This window comes from Myotis brandtii, unplaced genomic scaffold, assembly GCF_000412655.1.
Source record: "Myotis brandtii unplaced genomic scaffold, ASM41265v1 scaffold131, whole genome shotgun sequence".
Classification (NCBI taxonomy): domain Eukaryota; kingdom Metazoa; phylum Chordata; class Mammalia; order Chiroptera; family Vespertilionidae; genus Myotis; species Myotis brandtii.
The window spans coordinates 5,059,259-5,074,858 of record NW_005354632.1 but is presented as its reverse complement, the minus strand read 5'-3'; the positions used below and the strand labels follow the sequence as shown (position 1 = coordinate 5,074,858).

Genomic DNA, 15,600 nt, shown 5'->3' with positions numbered 1-15,600 from the left:
AGAGAGAGAGAGAGAGAGAGAGAGAGAGATATTTTGGACAATCATGCTTTGAGTTTCATGGCTAGAATCCCTTCTAGGAATCTAAAAATGATTATTTCTCTACTGAGCACAAATTCTCTAGCATATTCCCTTCTCCAGTCTCTGGACACAATGACCAAAACCTGGTGTTTGAGTTAAGCCGTGGCTTCCCGAAGCTCCGGGTTGTTCTTAGAACAGGGTTTGGAAAGATGGAGGTTGTAGAATTCAGAGGCCGTGCATCTTTCTCTCCCGCTCTTGTTTCCTCAGGATGCGGACAACAAAGTCGAGAGGATCTGGGGTGACTGCACGGTCAAGAAGAAGTACTCGCACGTGGACCTGGTGGTGATGGTCGATGGCTTTGAAGGCGAAAAAGGCGTCGTGGTGGCTGGGAGTCGAGGGTACTTCCTGAAGGTGAGTCAGGAGCCGGTGGGGGTGGGATTAGAAAGAAGGAATTTAAAAAACACAATGCAGAAAACATAACCTACTCAAGGAGGCCCCCCAGTCCACACTTGTGCTCGCCTTTCTACCACAGACTTATTGGCAATTAGATGCAGTGTCTTCTAGGCCGGAGTCCCCGGAACAAAAGCCACTGCGTGATGCCCCGCAGGGAGCATATGTTTGCCGACTGAATCAGAACAGTCTCTCCTTTGTCGAGCTCAGTGTAATCTGACAGTCAGACAAGTAACAGTCAAAAGCCACTGTGAAAAGTACTGTCGACATAAGAAACGTCCAAAACTGTAGAGAATTATTTTTATGAGTTGATTTGAAACAAACTGATGACAATTGCCAGGAAGCAAAATCTCAACGGATTGAGAAAATGCTCTGGGGAATGGCCGTTTTGCAGCTTATTTAATACATTAGAATCAAAGGAAGAGACGTTAAGTGGGGAAGGGGGTGGGTGCATGAAATCCACTGGTGGTAGATCTGGGAGGTGGGAGAAAGCAAAGCGGTGAAATCGCTGGGATTGGATAAAAAGCAAACCGGAGAGACACGTACTTCTTTTACGTTGGTGAGTACAGGATAGTTAATGGTGAACATTTCCAGTACAGAGAGATGATACTGGGAGACAAGGTGACAGTGAGGATTCTGTGGTCTGTGCTCTGGTGGGTGGGCCCTGAGGGGTCTGGTAAAGGAGATGATGCTGACATCTCAAAGGCATGTTAGCTTAGATGTAAAAAGGCAGCAGACAGGCTCAGTTAATCCTATGTGGTTATTTTCAGTCTCTTGAGCCTGTAGGGCCCACCATGCTGGCCTCCCCTGGGCTTGTCAGGTTTGGTACGTGGCCCTTTTTGGTGCACGGAACTGTGGTGTGAGCAGGCCCAGAGCGCAGGGAGGCCGCTAGGCAGAGGCAAACCCAGGTTAGCTGGGACAGAGGGCAGGTGCACTCAGAGAAAGAAGGCTTCTAGAAAGACATGGTAAAATAATTTTGGAATTACAGGTTCAACTGCTGGTCCCATTATATGTGGGTTTTTTCCCCCCAATAAATGCTGTAAATGTATTTTCCTTATGACTTTTTTTTAAAAAATATTTTATTGATTTTCTACAGAGAGGAAGGGAGAGGAATAGAGAGTTAGAAACATTGATCAGCTGCCTCCTGCACACCCCCTACTGGGGATGTGCCTGCAACCAAGGTACATGCCCTTGACCGGAATCAAACCTGGGACCCTTCAGTCTGCAGGCTGATGCTCTATCCACTGAGCCAAACCGGTTAGGTCTTCCTTATGACTTTTTAATTGATTTTATTTCCTTATGATTTTTTAAAATAACATTTTCTTTTCTCTAGTTTACTGTAAGGACACAGTATATGATACTTACACAAAACACGTGTTGACTGTTATTGGTAAGGCTTCTGGTCAACAGTAGGCTATTAGTAGTTAATTTGCGGGAGGAGTCAAAAATTATAGGTGGATTTTCGACTATGATGGGGGAGGGGTCAGTGCCTTGAACCTCCTAGTTCAAGGGCCAACTATACTCTCCATATACACACATACATAGGTATGCTCTACTCTATGCAAATGAGTCCAGTGTCGTAAGAATGAGCACAAGAAAACATTCCCATGCGTGCGGGGCCACCAATCCTTTCCTCTTGCTTGGTATCTGAAAGAGAATTCTCTTTACACTTTGCCTGGGGGATCTGCTCGGGACTGGCGTTAAGTCAGAATCTCTTGAGTTGGCTGTTGGGGTGCATTGTCTTTCCTGGCCTCCTGTGTGTCCCTGGGTAGTCACATTCTGCTGGGCCCATTGCCTCAGAGGGAATTCTAGCAATTGAACTTGATGGCGACAGAACCCACTCACCCAGTGCTGTCTCTCCTTAGGGGCCCCTGGTGTTCCTGGAACAGGCGCTCATCCAGTACGCCCTTCGCACCTTGGGAAGTCGGGGCTACATTCCCATTTACACCCCGTTTTTCATGAGGAAGGAGGTCATGCAGGAGGTGGCACAGCTCAGCCAGTTTGATGAAGAGCTTTACAAGGTGAGTAGCTGGGCAGAGTGGCAGAAAAACTTCTTTAGTTGGGAAGTTTAATTCACAGATACAGAGCAGCGCTGTCCAGTAGACTTCCTGCCGTGATGGAAGTGGTCTAGATCTGTGGCTGTTGAGCACCTAAAATGTGGCTAATGCACCGGAGGAAGTAACATTTTCGCTTAAGTAGCTACACGTGGCCAGTGGCTACTGTATGGGACAGTGCAGACCTAGGGCCTGTTTGATCTTTCCCCCAGCTCACCCGTATGATGGGTCTACATGAGCATGCTTTGCCCGGCCGGCATGGCTCAGTGGTTGAGTGTTGACCTATGAACCAGGAGGTCATGGTTCGAGTCCCGATCAGGGCATTAAAAATAAATAAATAAATAAATAAGCATGCTTTAACATCATGAGCCTAGAAAAGAAGCATATTTATTGAGTGGCCGGACAAAAGGACGCTATAGAAGTGGCCGGCCTCCCCGTGTTCTCCCACTCCTGACCCCAGACTGGAAGCTTCCATAGGGCAACCCATGCTTTTCTTGGCATAGATGTGGCTTCCCATGTGTGGTTCCTCTCAACCCTGGGCCATTTCAGGGAGAGTCAGAGGATTCAAGTCCAGCTTCAGAAGGTCATTCTTGTCAACTGGCCACCAACGTGGCTGAGGATTATACCCTCTGGACTAGCCCATAAGCACCAAGAAAGTGGAGACCATGTCTCCTTTTGCCCAGCATTGTATGTTCCTGGGAGTGGATTACGTTATATTGCTACCAGCTCAGGTTTTATTGTACGTCTGCCATCATTGGCCATTTTATATCATTTACAAATGTATTTATTTATTAGATAAGTAAAAGAATCACAATTTTTTTTATGTCCTTTTAATTTGCTTTTCTTCGATCTCTATTGGGGACCCCATTTGGGACAGACCCATTCCCTCCCTAGTCTTTAGTGTCCCCTACTCACTCCCAGGCAGGGGTTAAAGAAACGTCCCCCTGTCCCATCGCTCGTATCTCCCCTGTGGTCTCTGCTCTAGCTGAGGTCCCCCTCCCTCGATCTTAATCAGTGAAGGTCCCTCCTCCTTCAGGTGATTGGCAAAGGCAGTGAAAAGTCTGACGACAACTCCTATGATGAGAAATACCTGATTGCCACCTCCGAGCAGCCCATCGCTGCTCTCCACCGGGATGAGTGGCTACGGCCAGAGGATTTGCCCATCAAGTATGCTGGCCTGTCCACCTGCTTTCGCCAGGAGGTGGGCTCCCACGGCCGGGACACCCGCGGCATCTTCCGAGTCCATCAGTTTGAGAAGGTAAGTAGACAAGTCGGGGTGAGGAGCAGGACCCTTCTACCTGTCTGTCCAGGGAAGTGAGAGGAGAGGCAGGAGCTGTGTGTCCGGAGTCTTGCCTCCCGTTGCCTGTCTGTGTTTCGGGGAAGAGCCTGAGCAGCACGTGGTGGAGTAGCTGTCGGCACCGACCCCGGAACCAGGCAGCCTGAGGCCAAATGCCAACCCCACCACCTACCAGCTGTGTCACCTCAGGCAGCTTGCTTAACCACTCTGTGCTGTTTTCTCCCTGTAAAAGGCGGGTAATACTAGTACCCACCTCATTGGCCCACTGAGAGGATTAAACTAGTTAGTACGAGAGGCACTTAGAACAGCACCTGGCACGTGTGCGGTAAGCTCTCTGTAAAGCACGCGTTCTTGTTGCACACCCAGCCCAGTGCAGCACCATCTCTCTTGCTGGGGCCCAGCCTCGCCTGCCTCCCAGCAGGATCGGAACAGGTCTTCATTGCAAGAGTAGCTCCCACTTTGGTTCTTTCGCGGGTTTGCCCTGTCCCATTGTCACTGTCTCCCTGGGCCCCTCTTTGCAGATCGAGCAGTTTGTCTACGCGTCACCACATGACAACAAGTCGTGGGAGATGTTTGAAGAGATGATCTCCACCGCGGAGGAGTTCTACCAGACCCTGGGCATCCCATACCACATCGTGAATATTGTCTCAGGTACCAGCCTCCCCTTCCTGCAGCCCACAGCTATCACCCGCCCCACACAGAGAAATAGCTCAGATCCAATTAACTGCCCACATTAATTAAAAAATCACACTCTTCTCCCTTGGGAGCGTTTGCTGATAAGAATATCTGGGCGTGATTTCACTTCTGGGGACGGGATGTGAATTACAGAATTCTTCAGGTTTGCTAAAGGTTAGCCTTCTGAAATACCATCCCTCCTTCATGAATTCGAGGGGTGTTTCCTTACAGGTTCTTTGAATCACGCTGCCAGTAAGAAGCTTGACCTGGAGGCCTGGTTTCCGGGCTCGAGAGCCTTCCGGGAGCTGGTCTCCTGTTCTAACTGCACAGACTACCAGGCTCGCCGCCTCCGAATCCGATACGGGCAAACCAAGAAGATGATGGACAAGGTAGAGGACCCTGGGGAGGTGGGCAGCGGGGCCTTCGGAGCAGAGAGGGTTGGTCTTATTCCTCAGCCCTCGGAGCGCATTATTCCCCGGCATCACGGGAAAACCTGGGCGTTCCAGTCTAGATCAGAAAGGGAACCTAAAAATGACTTCCTCTGAATCAGGGCTGAGTTCTTTTGGGTGGAAACCGGACTCCGGCTGCATTCTACGAAGCCATGCTAACTTTTCTCTTTGGGGCTTTGCTTTCTGTCGCTCCAAATAAAGGATAACCCCCATTGGTCTACCCAGAACAAGTCGCAGGCAATGCCTGCCCTCTTCTCACCCAGGGAGGTCTGGGTTGTAAGCTCATCTCTTCAAACCCAACTTCCAGGCCCTGGGGCTGAGAGGGGAGGCCCCTGCGGTAGGGTTTTCTTTTTCCCTCAAAGGACCCAACTCTCCTCAAAATACTGAGCCTTGTTTGCCCCTCATGGAGGCATGAGGAGTCTTCCTGGACTTCACCTGATGGGCAGTAAATTCCAGACAGAATCCAGGTTTAGGACAGGCTCAGGAATGGGTGGAAGCCATGGTTTCGAATTGGCTAGTTGCAGTTGGGGAGTCCGGCTGCTGGGGTGATGGCTCCCGGTCAGCAGTTAGACCAGCTAAGGGTTGAGTTGAACTGCTCCCTCTGCTCAGGTGGAGTTTGTCCACATGCTCAACGCCACCATGTGTGCCACTACCCGCACCATCTGCGCCATCCTGGAGAACTACCAGACGGAGAAGGGCATCGTCGTGCCCGAGAAGTTGAAGGAGTTTATGCCGCCAGGTGAGACCCAGCCCAGCCCGTCCCCCTCCTCTTCTCCGTCTTCACCCTTCGGAATAGAGGCCCCTTTCAGAATGGACCCGGTGTTGTTCACACACAGTTCCCCAAACTCTGCCTGTCTCCTGGTGCGGGGCACTGCAGGGCCGAGCTGAGAAAGTAGCCAGGACAGGCCTGATGTTCTATTGAGATGCCACTGAGATTCCGACGGGAAGGAAAGAATGAATGGGTGCACTCTTGTTCAAAGGCATCGGCCTCGTTTGGCACTCACCGCAGAGGTCCGTGGGCTCTGGCTCCTGAGAAACGATGGGTGATTCGGTTGGCTCTTCTCTTCCAGGTCTCCAAGAACTGATTCCCTTTGTGAAGCCTGCGCCCATTGACCAGGAGCCATCGAAGAAGCAGAAGAAGCAGCAGGAGGGCAGCAAAAACAAAGGGGCAGAGAGCGATGTCACCCTGGAGAGCCGGCTGCAGAGCATGGCGCTCACCGATTCCTGAACATTCCTTCCCCCCAGTTCGGTCAGCTGGGATCCCAGAGCCTGCCCGCAGGCGGGGAAGCCAGACATGCCCTCTCATCGCCTGCACCGACTGACTGCATTGCTGAAACGGGAGCCCTCTGCCATGCACACTGCAGTGTTCCTGTCTGCTCGCGTGAGCCTAGGACACAACCACTGAGGACTGAGGAAGCCATGCCATGAGCCTCCCCTGCGGAGGTGAGGACTCGCCCGCAGTCCTCCGCCTGGGCCTCAAACCCTGGCTCACAGCTCTCCCTGGAACCACACTCACTTGTGCTTTTCCTCCTAAATAAAGCTGTTCCATGTAGCAAGTCAGAGAGCCTTTGAGAAGGTAGGCAAGGGCTGGGGTAGATTAGTAAAGGCTCCAGGGCGAAGGGAGAACGTTGGGCCTTGGCCACGTAAACCTGTGGAACAAGGGCCAGGATCCTCTTTGATAAATCTGCTCCCGTGTCCAAGCAGTTAAGCAGGACTCGCTTAGAGACCAGCTCATCTAAAAAGCCTCCTGGCACTTCTGTTCAGTGGGAAGGGCTCTTTGGAAGGGAGGGAGGCAGTGATGTCTTAGGGGAGATGGGACTATATTTAATCCAAAAGAGGCCCAAGATTCAAGAGCATAAGGCAGTGCCTTACCAACAGCTGCTTCTCTTTGCAGCCATTCCAAAATGGGAGACCAGCTTGTTGCTGCTACCCAAAGGATGGAGGTAGCCAGCAGGGTTGGGGGCTGGGAGTGTTTTAATCCCTTCTCTCCGGCTCCCACTGTGGCCCAGTAGCCAGGGCACCCTTGCTCTGGGGAGAGTGATGTTTAGGTTCTATTTCCCTGCTGCCTTTCATCTGCAATCTCCAAACACTTTGCTTTAATAACACCTCTTGTCAGCTTGGTACTTCTAAAATACTTCCTATAGATGGTCTCTTTTATCTTTGTGACAGTCCCAGAAGGGAGGGTGGGGACATGATTACACCCCTGCCTTCCTATGGGAGACGGAATACAAGGTGGGTGAGGGAGATGAGACACGGCCAGGTGGAAGCCAGGAGTCCTCATGCCTGCTGTGTTTGCGGGGAGGATGAGAGGAGGACTCTGGACTGGCCTGTCCCTTAGGAGCCTTTAAGTCATCTCGGCATCCTTAGTCCCCAGCAGCCATCTCCCTTGGCCTGCCGCTGGAGCTGGGCACCAGGAAAGCGCTCACATGCTTGGTTTCCCACTGGGACCTCGGGGCTGGTCCTGTGGACACCCAAAAAGGTGATCGCAGTGGCTCTCGCCACAGGCAGGCTCAGCCAGCCCACCTCTGCTCGCTGGAGCTGGGCACCAGGAAAGCGCTCACATGCTTTGTTTCCCACTGGGACCTCGGGGCTGGTCCTATTAGTTTTGCTGCTGGAAACCCTGTCAAAACTGGGACACCCAAAAAGGTGACCGCAGTGGCTCTCGCCACAGGCAGGCTCAGCCAGCCCGCCTCTGCTGCAGCCCCTTGCCCTCAGCTCCGGGATCACACAGCCAGGGCCAGGGGACAAAAGAGCAAGCTGCTGGCACTTACTCAGAAGGACCAGAACTTCACATTCCTGTAACCTCGGCTGTTTGGTCTGGAGAAAGGCATTTACACAGGAGCAGGAGGCTGGGTTTGCTCACCATCACCCAGCCCTGTTCAAAAAGCCCACTGGGCTTTGGAGTTTGAAACTTTCAGATGGCCTTGAGCATCCCCATCTAGCCATACAGGTCACCGCTGCTGCCCGCTCCACTCCCCACTCCTACCCTCTTCGGCTCCTGGGGCCTGTGACCTTCCACCAGGAAGGTAGAAGCTAGGGCCCTGAGGCCATGGGCGCCTGGGCCCAGCTCTCGGCTCCCCTGCACTGTCTGACCACCTTCTCACCTGACTAGTTTTCTGGAGCTGGTTGCACCTGGAACTCCCTGCTGCTTTATGCAGAGAGCCTCCTGCCCTGTGCTGTTGGCAGCCCAGCTCCTCATGCCAACCTTCCCTACTCAGTGGTCAGCAAACTGCGGCTCGGCAAACCGCGGCTCGCGAGCCACATGCAGTTCTTTGGCCCCTTCAGTGTGGCTCTTCCACAAAATACCCACTTCTGCGCATGGGCCATGAAGTTTTAATCGCACTGTACATGTGCGCTCACACGTGATATTTTGTGGAAGAGCCACACTCGAGGGGCCAAAGAGCCGCATGTGGCTCGCGAGCCGCGGTTTGCCGACCACGGCCCTACCTGCCCCATGGCTGGGTCAGGGCGTGGACTGGCCTGGGAGCACGCCTAGTGAACAGGAATGCATGGAAGCTCAGAATATAGCTGTTGGGTGGATCCACCAGTCTGTTAGAAAGAAGCACTGTGCTCCCGCCCGCCCCCCTGCTCTTCCAGAAGCCGGAGGAGAAAACAGCTGAAAGTTGTGAAGGGAAGGATGACCTGGTGGCTGAGGTCCCTCCCTGCAGGTCGCAAGAACACAGGCTGGTGCGCACATGGACACACACACACACTCCTTTACCGAGCGCTGACCCTGTGCCAGCACCATTAGAGCAGGAGTCACAGAAGGAAGGGGACACAGCCCTGGCTCTCAAAGAACTCACCATCGTTGGGAAGGTGTGGCCTGCCTGCCTCCAGGGTGAGCTGAAAACCCCACTCCTTCCCTCCCTGCAGCCGGCCCGGCTGATGCCAGCGTGTTGTGTTTAGGAACGGCTGCCTGTCCTGGAAGCCGAGCACTTGGGACCGAGCCCAGCTAACCTGGGCTCCACCCTGGCAGTTGTTGCCTCCGCAACCCACGGCTGATGCCCTCATCCCTGGCACCTTGACCTGCCCCATCTCCAGCCTCGGCTGCCCGAGTTACCTAAGTGAGCAAACAACCCCCACGGGCTGAGTGGAGTGAGTCACTGCCCTGGGTCCCTCACCAACCCTCGGTTCCCACACCCAGGAATTCAGGGCCCAAGATGCAGTTCTGGGTGCTTGGGGCAGGAGAGGAGACACCAGGCCTCTCTCTACCAAGCCATAGAGACAACCAGGAGCCAGACTTCCGGAAAGAGATGCTAAAGCAGCAACTGAGGGGATCCAACGTGAGAGCAAGGAGCCGGCCTGCACTCGGCCTGCTGGGAGGGTCACTTGGCCGCCCAGGAGCCCACACCCCCAGTGGTGAAGTCTCTCCTGGGAGCTCGCCCGGGACCTGTCCTGCTCTTCCTTCCCTGAAGGTCTCTCCTTTACCCAGGTCCCCAGACAGCCTGCTGTCCTCCCACCCCCAGACCTCCCTGGCCCTGGCGGGGCTCCCGGGAAGAGCCTGACAGGCGGAGCTGGGATGGGCCCAGAGAAATGCGCTGCATGTCAGAGCCTGTGCCAGGAGAGGGGCCTGCTCCACCCCCCTCACCTCCCAGCGTGGGGTTCCCCCAAAGCTCCTCCCAGATACACACAAAAGGAGGGGCACAACCCTGCCTGTCCAATGGGGGAGGCTTGATGGGGCTGACACCTCTGCCTCTGACATTGCCCTTTTAAGAGGCCCCCCCTCCACGGGGCGGGGGTGCTGCAGGCAGGTTCTTGTTGCAGAAACCCGGGCAGAACTCCCCTTCTACCTGCGGGAAGGCGAACCAGCCAGCAGCCCTGCCAGTTCTCCTCTAGGTCCCGGACCTGCCCTGCCGCACAGAGGTAGCGGGTCCCCGCGACCTCTGATTCTGAGAAGGCCCCCTTTTCCAGAAGGGAAGTTCCTCTTCCGCGGCTCTGATTGGTTGGCTGACAAGCCCTGCATTTTGGAGAGCAGTCCGGGCCCCCCTGTAGGCCTGGGGCTTCCCTCCCCCAGTAAACCTGCCGGCAGAAATGGTCTGGAAAATGGTTTTCCTGGGCTGTGCATTGCTGATGGGATGGTCTCAGCTTCAGGGAGACTGGTTGAAACCCTGAAGAAAGGAAAGAATTTAGCACCCACCTGGAATAGCGTTCAATCCTTTCCTCCTTCCATCTTCTCTGAGAAAAAGAGAAAAAAAAAATTTCTACTCTTTCTCCCAAGCCAGCCCTTGGCTACTGGTGCCCTGGATTTCACTGCCCCCCTCAGCGCCCCTGAGCCCTGGATCCTCAGCTAGCTCTCCCATCAGTCCCTCCCCACCCATGCCCGCAGCCCACCAACCTGCCCACAGTCCCCTCCGCCCTGGCCTGGCCCTGCCTGCCATTCTGAGCCCAGCTGGCTCCATGCCCTCCTAGGTAAACAGTGGGCACCTCAGGCCCGGCTACCTCCTGGACATTCTGGGCTCCACCCTCTCAGAGGGAGGGTGGAATGTTCCAGACAGGGAACAGCATGAGGGAGCAGGAGGAAGGCCGGAGTACTGGTGTGCAGAGAGGGGGCGGGGCGGAGTGGAGGCTAGAGAAGTGGGCAGGATAATGAGTTAGTGCCTGCCCCTAAGTGCCGGTTTCCAGGCTGGGGGGGCGGGGTGTGTGTGTGGGTGCTGGCCTCTCCCTGCTCTTTCTCTGCATGCTCTCTATCTCTGATCCAAAATCCAGGATCTTCCAGATCATGCATCCCTGGCTCCAGCCCCCCACCTCCCAGCATACACACGGAGCCTTTCCACCACCAGGATCGCAAACCCAAAAGTCCTAGTCTAACTTCTTATCTGGCCCACTCTCCCCTGGGTATTCAGGCACCCAAAACACGCTCCCAGGAGTCACCCTGGGCCACCCCTCCTCATCCCCCCTCGGCCAGCCTCACACAGTCCCACTGAGTCCCTACCTCACTCAGATCTGCCCCTTCAGCGAGCAGCCTGTTCCCCGTCCTGGGCTGCCAGACCCCAGGCCCTCCTCCCGTGGGGCTGCTCTCTGTGCCAAGTAGTCTGTGGATGCCACAGCCTTGACCATGCCTCCCCTGCCAAAGCGCTTCCAACGGCTCCCTCAACTTATCAAATAAAACCCAGATTCTCCCCGGCTGGCATAGCTTAGTGGTTGAGCCTCGACCTATGACCAGGAGGTCACAGTTCAATTCCCAGTCAACGCACATGCCCGGGTTGTGGGCTCAATCCCCAGTGTGGGGCATGCTGAAGGCAGCCAATCAATGGTTCTCTCTCATCATTGATGTTTCTATCTCTCTCTCCTCCCTTCCTCTCTGAAATCAATAGATAGATAGATAGATAGATAGATAGATAGATAGATAGATAGATCTATACATATAAAAGCCTAAGCAACCATCCGACCGTTTGACTGTTCGACCCTTTGACCGGTAGCTATGATGTGCATTGACCACCAGGGAGCAGACCCTCAACGCACAGGCATGGAAACATGGAACAGACTGATGAATTTCAGAGGGGAGGGCGGGAAGAGATTAACCAAAGATCTTATATGCATACTCGAGGACAGGTGTGTGTGTGTGTGTGTGTGTGTGTATAAATAAAAGCAGGACAACCCAGACTTCTCAGTCACAGTCCAGACCCACCCAACTGTGGCCACAGTTCAGATGAATGGGCCCTTCTGCTCTGCTTGTCCGTCCTCCCCTCGCCCCCCCCCACCACCACCAGCTCTGAGCGATAACCCACCAGACTACTCACCTCCCCAGCACTGACCAGCATGGCAACCCTCCATATTTGTTCATGCTGTTCCCTCTGCCTGGATGCCATTCCTGCTGCCTGTCGGTGGAATTCCTCCTTTCCCTTCAGGGGGCTTCAGAGGCCACCTCCTTTCCAAAGCCTTCCCTCACCCCTCCCACCCCCCACAGAAATATTAATGAATACAACTCTACCAGCGCATTTGTCTCTGTCCTTGAGGCCAGAGCTGGAGTCTTGTTCATGTGCGTCCCTCTCACACCTCACCTGGTGCCCAGAGCATGGCTAGGGCTCTGCCCTCGGCTGCTCTGATAAACGGAACAACCAAGTTATTGAAGGTGTTGCTTTGGGATTCGCTGCTCATGGCTCAGCCCCAGGCTCCATCTCTTCCCCTCTGTGCTTAGTAGCCAAAAATGATCTCAGCAAAATCTTAGGCAAACGGTACATCTGTATGGAATGCTGGCCTGTTGAGCCACCCCCAGCAAACAAGACTGGCATTGTGGGTTGAAACCATCACTGGGTGAAGGCATCCAGCGCCATCTTTTAATGAGCCTCAGAGAAAGTCTGTGTAACTTGGCTGGGACAGCAGGCCTAGGACTCGTGGCTGCAGCTGCGTTGGGAATGAAGTTCTGTGGTTAAAGTGAATGACTGCAGGACTGTCCACAGAGGAGCCTAGAGACCCACCTGCCTAGATGGTGGCTCCAGGAATGAAGGGACAGCTGATCCCTCCTCTGTGCCATCCACCCATTTGTCCACGCATCCATCTGACTGACATTTACTGAGTGTCTGTTATGGGTCAGGTACCATGCCAGGTGCTAGGATCTCGAGGTGCAAGCGCTGTCCCTGCTCCTGGACCTTTCTGCTTGCTGTTTGGGTAAAGCAGATGTTATCCAAGTGAATGAACAAATAAATACTTTACGTAACGACAAATTGCTGTACCTGCCATGAAGAAGGGAACCTCGAAGACTGCCAAATTCAACAGCTGGAAGGAAGCCAGGATGCCCAGATCAGAGTGAAGGGAGGGGGAGGAGTCAGAAGAGGCTGGGCCCCTCCACACCGGGCTCTGGGACCAACATGAGGAAGTTGGCTTTTATTCAAGGCACAAGAGAAAGGCCCCGTGCGAGGTTTTCAGGACGGGAGCAACATGCTTGGATTCCGCCTCTATAGCATTCCTCTCTGAGGGACACCAGGAGGGGATCTTTAATCAGATACATCCAGACTGTGGCACAGTCGACAAAGAAAACTGGCCTGGACTCTTCAAACAGTCAGTATGAGGGAGGGAGGAAACTAAATGACCAAATGTAATGGATAAGCTTTTGGTTTAAAAGTAGCAGCTAGCACCCGACCATGTGGCTCAGTGGTTGAGCCATGACCTATGAACCAGGAGGTCACAGTTCAGTTTGATTCCAGATCAGGGCACATACCTGGGTTGTGGGCTCGATCCCCAGTGGGAGACGTTCAGGAGGCAGCCGATCAATGATTCTCTCTCATCACTGATGTTTGTCTCTCCCCCTCCCTTCGTCTCTGAGATATATATATATATATGGAGAGAGAGAGAGAGAGAGATCTATATCTATATCTATATACATCAGTGATGAGAGAGAATCATTGATCGGCTGCCTCCTGAACGTCTCCCACTGGGGATCGAGCCCACAACCCAGGTATATATATAAAATAAAAGATCCTTATAGCTGAAAGTTCCATGAAGTAGGCAGCCCTTCCCATAGGGGTCAAGGAGGACACCACGAGGGCAAGCCCTAGTTTGAGACTGCGAAGCATAGAAAGAAAACTTGGAAGTTTCCTTCCTGCTTCTGAGAAGTGGAAACAGCTGAGCAGGTGAGAGTGGGTTGAGGAGGCGGCTCTGCCCTGTGGCCCTGGGGACAGGGCAGAGCGGATTAAGGACTGTTTGCCAAGCGTGCTTGGCGATGAAGGGAGGGGTTCCTTGCAGCCCTCAACCTGTCTGCCCTCAGGCGGGAAGGCCACTCACCTGGAGGGGCCCCTCCTGCCCCGCGCCTTCCCAGGCAACCCCGGCCTCGGTGCTCGGGCCCCAGAACAATGTTCCGTGATCAGAGCTGAGGCCGCTGCTCCCTCGCACCCAGGAGCTCGTTTTAGTACAAAAGGAGAGAGATCAACGAGAGCTGCAGGTTCTCCATGTGTCGGCCTGAGCCTTCAGCAGAAAGGAGAGTCTCATTACCCAACCCGATTCAAAGGGTAATTAACAGATGGTATAATTTCCGAGCATTCTCCGCACCACATGGCTATTAGGGGAAGAGCAAAATGCCCACGCAGCTCCTAGATCCTCCCAAACCACAAAGTCAGAGGAAGTCCCAGGAGGCAGAGCCACCTCCCTGTCTCGGGAGCTGCCCTTGGCCTTGACTAGAAGGAAGAAGTTCATCTTGGTTAAAGGGGAGGAGATTCCCCGGAGCCGTGGGTCCTCTGCCACCTCCTTCCCCGTGTCTCTCACCATTGCCAGGAATGCAGTCTAACCCTCTCCCTGTCTCCAGGCCCATCTCCTTTCCTTCCCCCTGGGGAGAAAGAGAAAAGCTGATTTCTCATTCTTGGCATCACTGTGGGGGTCACACGGAAGTTCCTTGAGGGGGGGGGGCTGTGAGGGGATTCTTGGCTCCTCTTTTGTGATCAGAGTACAGTATTGGCAGTTGGTCCCATGCTTTTTCAAACTGGGTTCTTCCAGACCCTCTGATTCCACTTGGTGGCCGAGGGCTTTCTTGGTCGGGGGAGCAGTGGAGTTGGGGCAAGTCCCTGACCCCCTCTTCCGCCTGCAACACTACCTTAACTTGTTTCATATTTGGAGCTTCTACTTCATATCTTATTTGAGTAAAAAAAAAAAAAAAAAAGGATGCTACTGCTAAATAAACTTTTGAAAACCATTGACCTTATCCAGACCCCTCTATTTAGAAAAGGGAGTTCAGGCACAGGAATTGGACCAAGGTTGCACAGCTAGCAGGTGGTGGGGCCGACTAAAGCCCTGGCCTCCTCCCAGAGCCAGCTCTCACCACAACCAGGCCCCTGCTGCTCACCCAGTTGGCCCTGCAGCCCCTGGATGGTGGCCCTGGTTGGGGTAGGAGAGAGGGGATCCCCTTCTGGAGTACCCTTGCCTCCTCTTCTTCATGGTCAGCGTCCACACCAGAACTCCTGGAATCCGCTCACCCCTTTCAAGTGGATGGTCCAGGCCATGGGTCAGCAGGTGAAGAGGCCCAGGAGCCCTGTGCACTGGGCAGGGCTGTGTGCTGGTCACGAAGCTGTGGGTAGGAGGAGGGGAGTGACAGCTGGACATGGATGGTGAAGGAAGGAGGAGCAAGAGGTCATCTCTCCAGACAGAGGCCCGCTGGGAAGTGAAAAGCCTTGGTCCAGGCCCCAGGAAGCCTGTGTTAAAGCTTGGCTCCGCCCTTAGCCATCCTTGGGACCCTGTACAAGTTTCTCCCTCTCTGGGCTTCAGAACTGGCAATCTTAGCGTGTTTATACCAGCTGGCTTCTGCCCCGACGACACTCCCAGCTCACCTCCCTGTGAAAAGCCCAGGTGGTGTCCAAACCACAAAGACATTCTGCCCAGCAGTGGGATCCCAAGGGACAGCCTGGTTAGGTCACAGCTTGATGAGGGGAGGGGCTCAGGGCCGCACTGTGCGTTCCAGGGCCCTGGGGTGTCTTTGGGAAATGGGGGAGGCTTTGTACTGTTGAGAAAGGCCATTTTAGCTGAGACCTGTGGGAGGGGACAGTATGGAGGGCTCTTAGCAGCCAGCAGCAGCCAGCAGTTATAGGTGGTGTGCGGTGGGCACTTGGCTTCTGAGAGCCCTTCAAAATGTTTGGAAAACCTAAGCATACTTAGGGTAGGGCCACTGTTATTATTACTCGCTCTCCGGCTTCTGATTGTTGATTCCTCTCTAGGCGGTGGGAGGAATCTGGGA

General features: G+C 54.0%; 1 protein-coding gene across 1 annotated transcript in view; it reads left to right on the top strand.

The window, feature by feature from the left end:
* SARS (seryl-tRNA synthetase) overlaps positions 1-6,503 on the top strand; it is a 16,731-nt gene extending 10,228 nt beyond the window's left edge. The window contains exons 4-10 of the mRNA XM_014534673.1: positions 241-429; positions 2,334-2,489; positions 3,559-3,780; positions 4,341-4,470; positions 4,726-4,883; positions 5,553-5,682; positions 6,014-6,503. Of these exons, the coding sequence (XP_014390159.1) occupies positions 241-429; positions 2,334-2,489; positions 3,559-3,780; positions 4,341-4,470; positions 4,726-4,883; positions 5,553-5,682; positions 6,014-6,171 (1,143 nt within the window). The 3' untranslated portion in view covers positions 6,172-6,503. The remainder of the gene's footprint in view (positions 1-240; positions 430-2,333; positions 2,490-3,558; positions 3,781-4,340; positions 4,471-4,725; positions 4,884-5,552; positions 5,683-6,013) is intronic.
* The last annotated feature ends 9,097 nt before the right edge of the window (positions 6,504-15,600 follow it).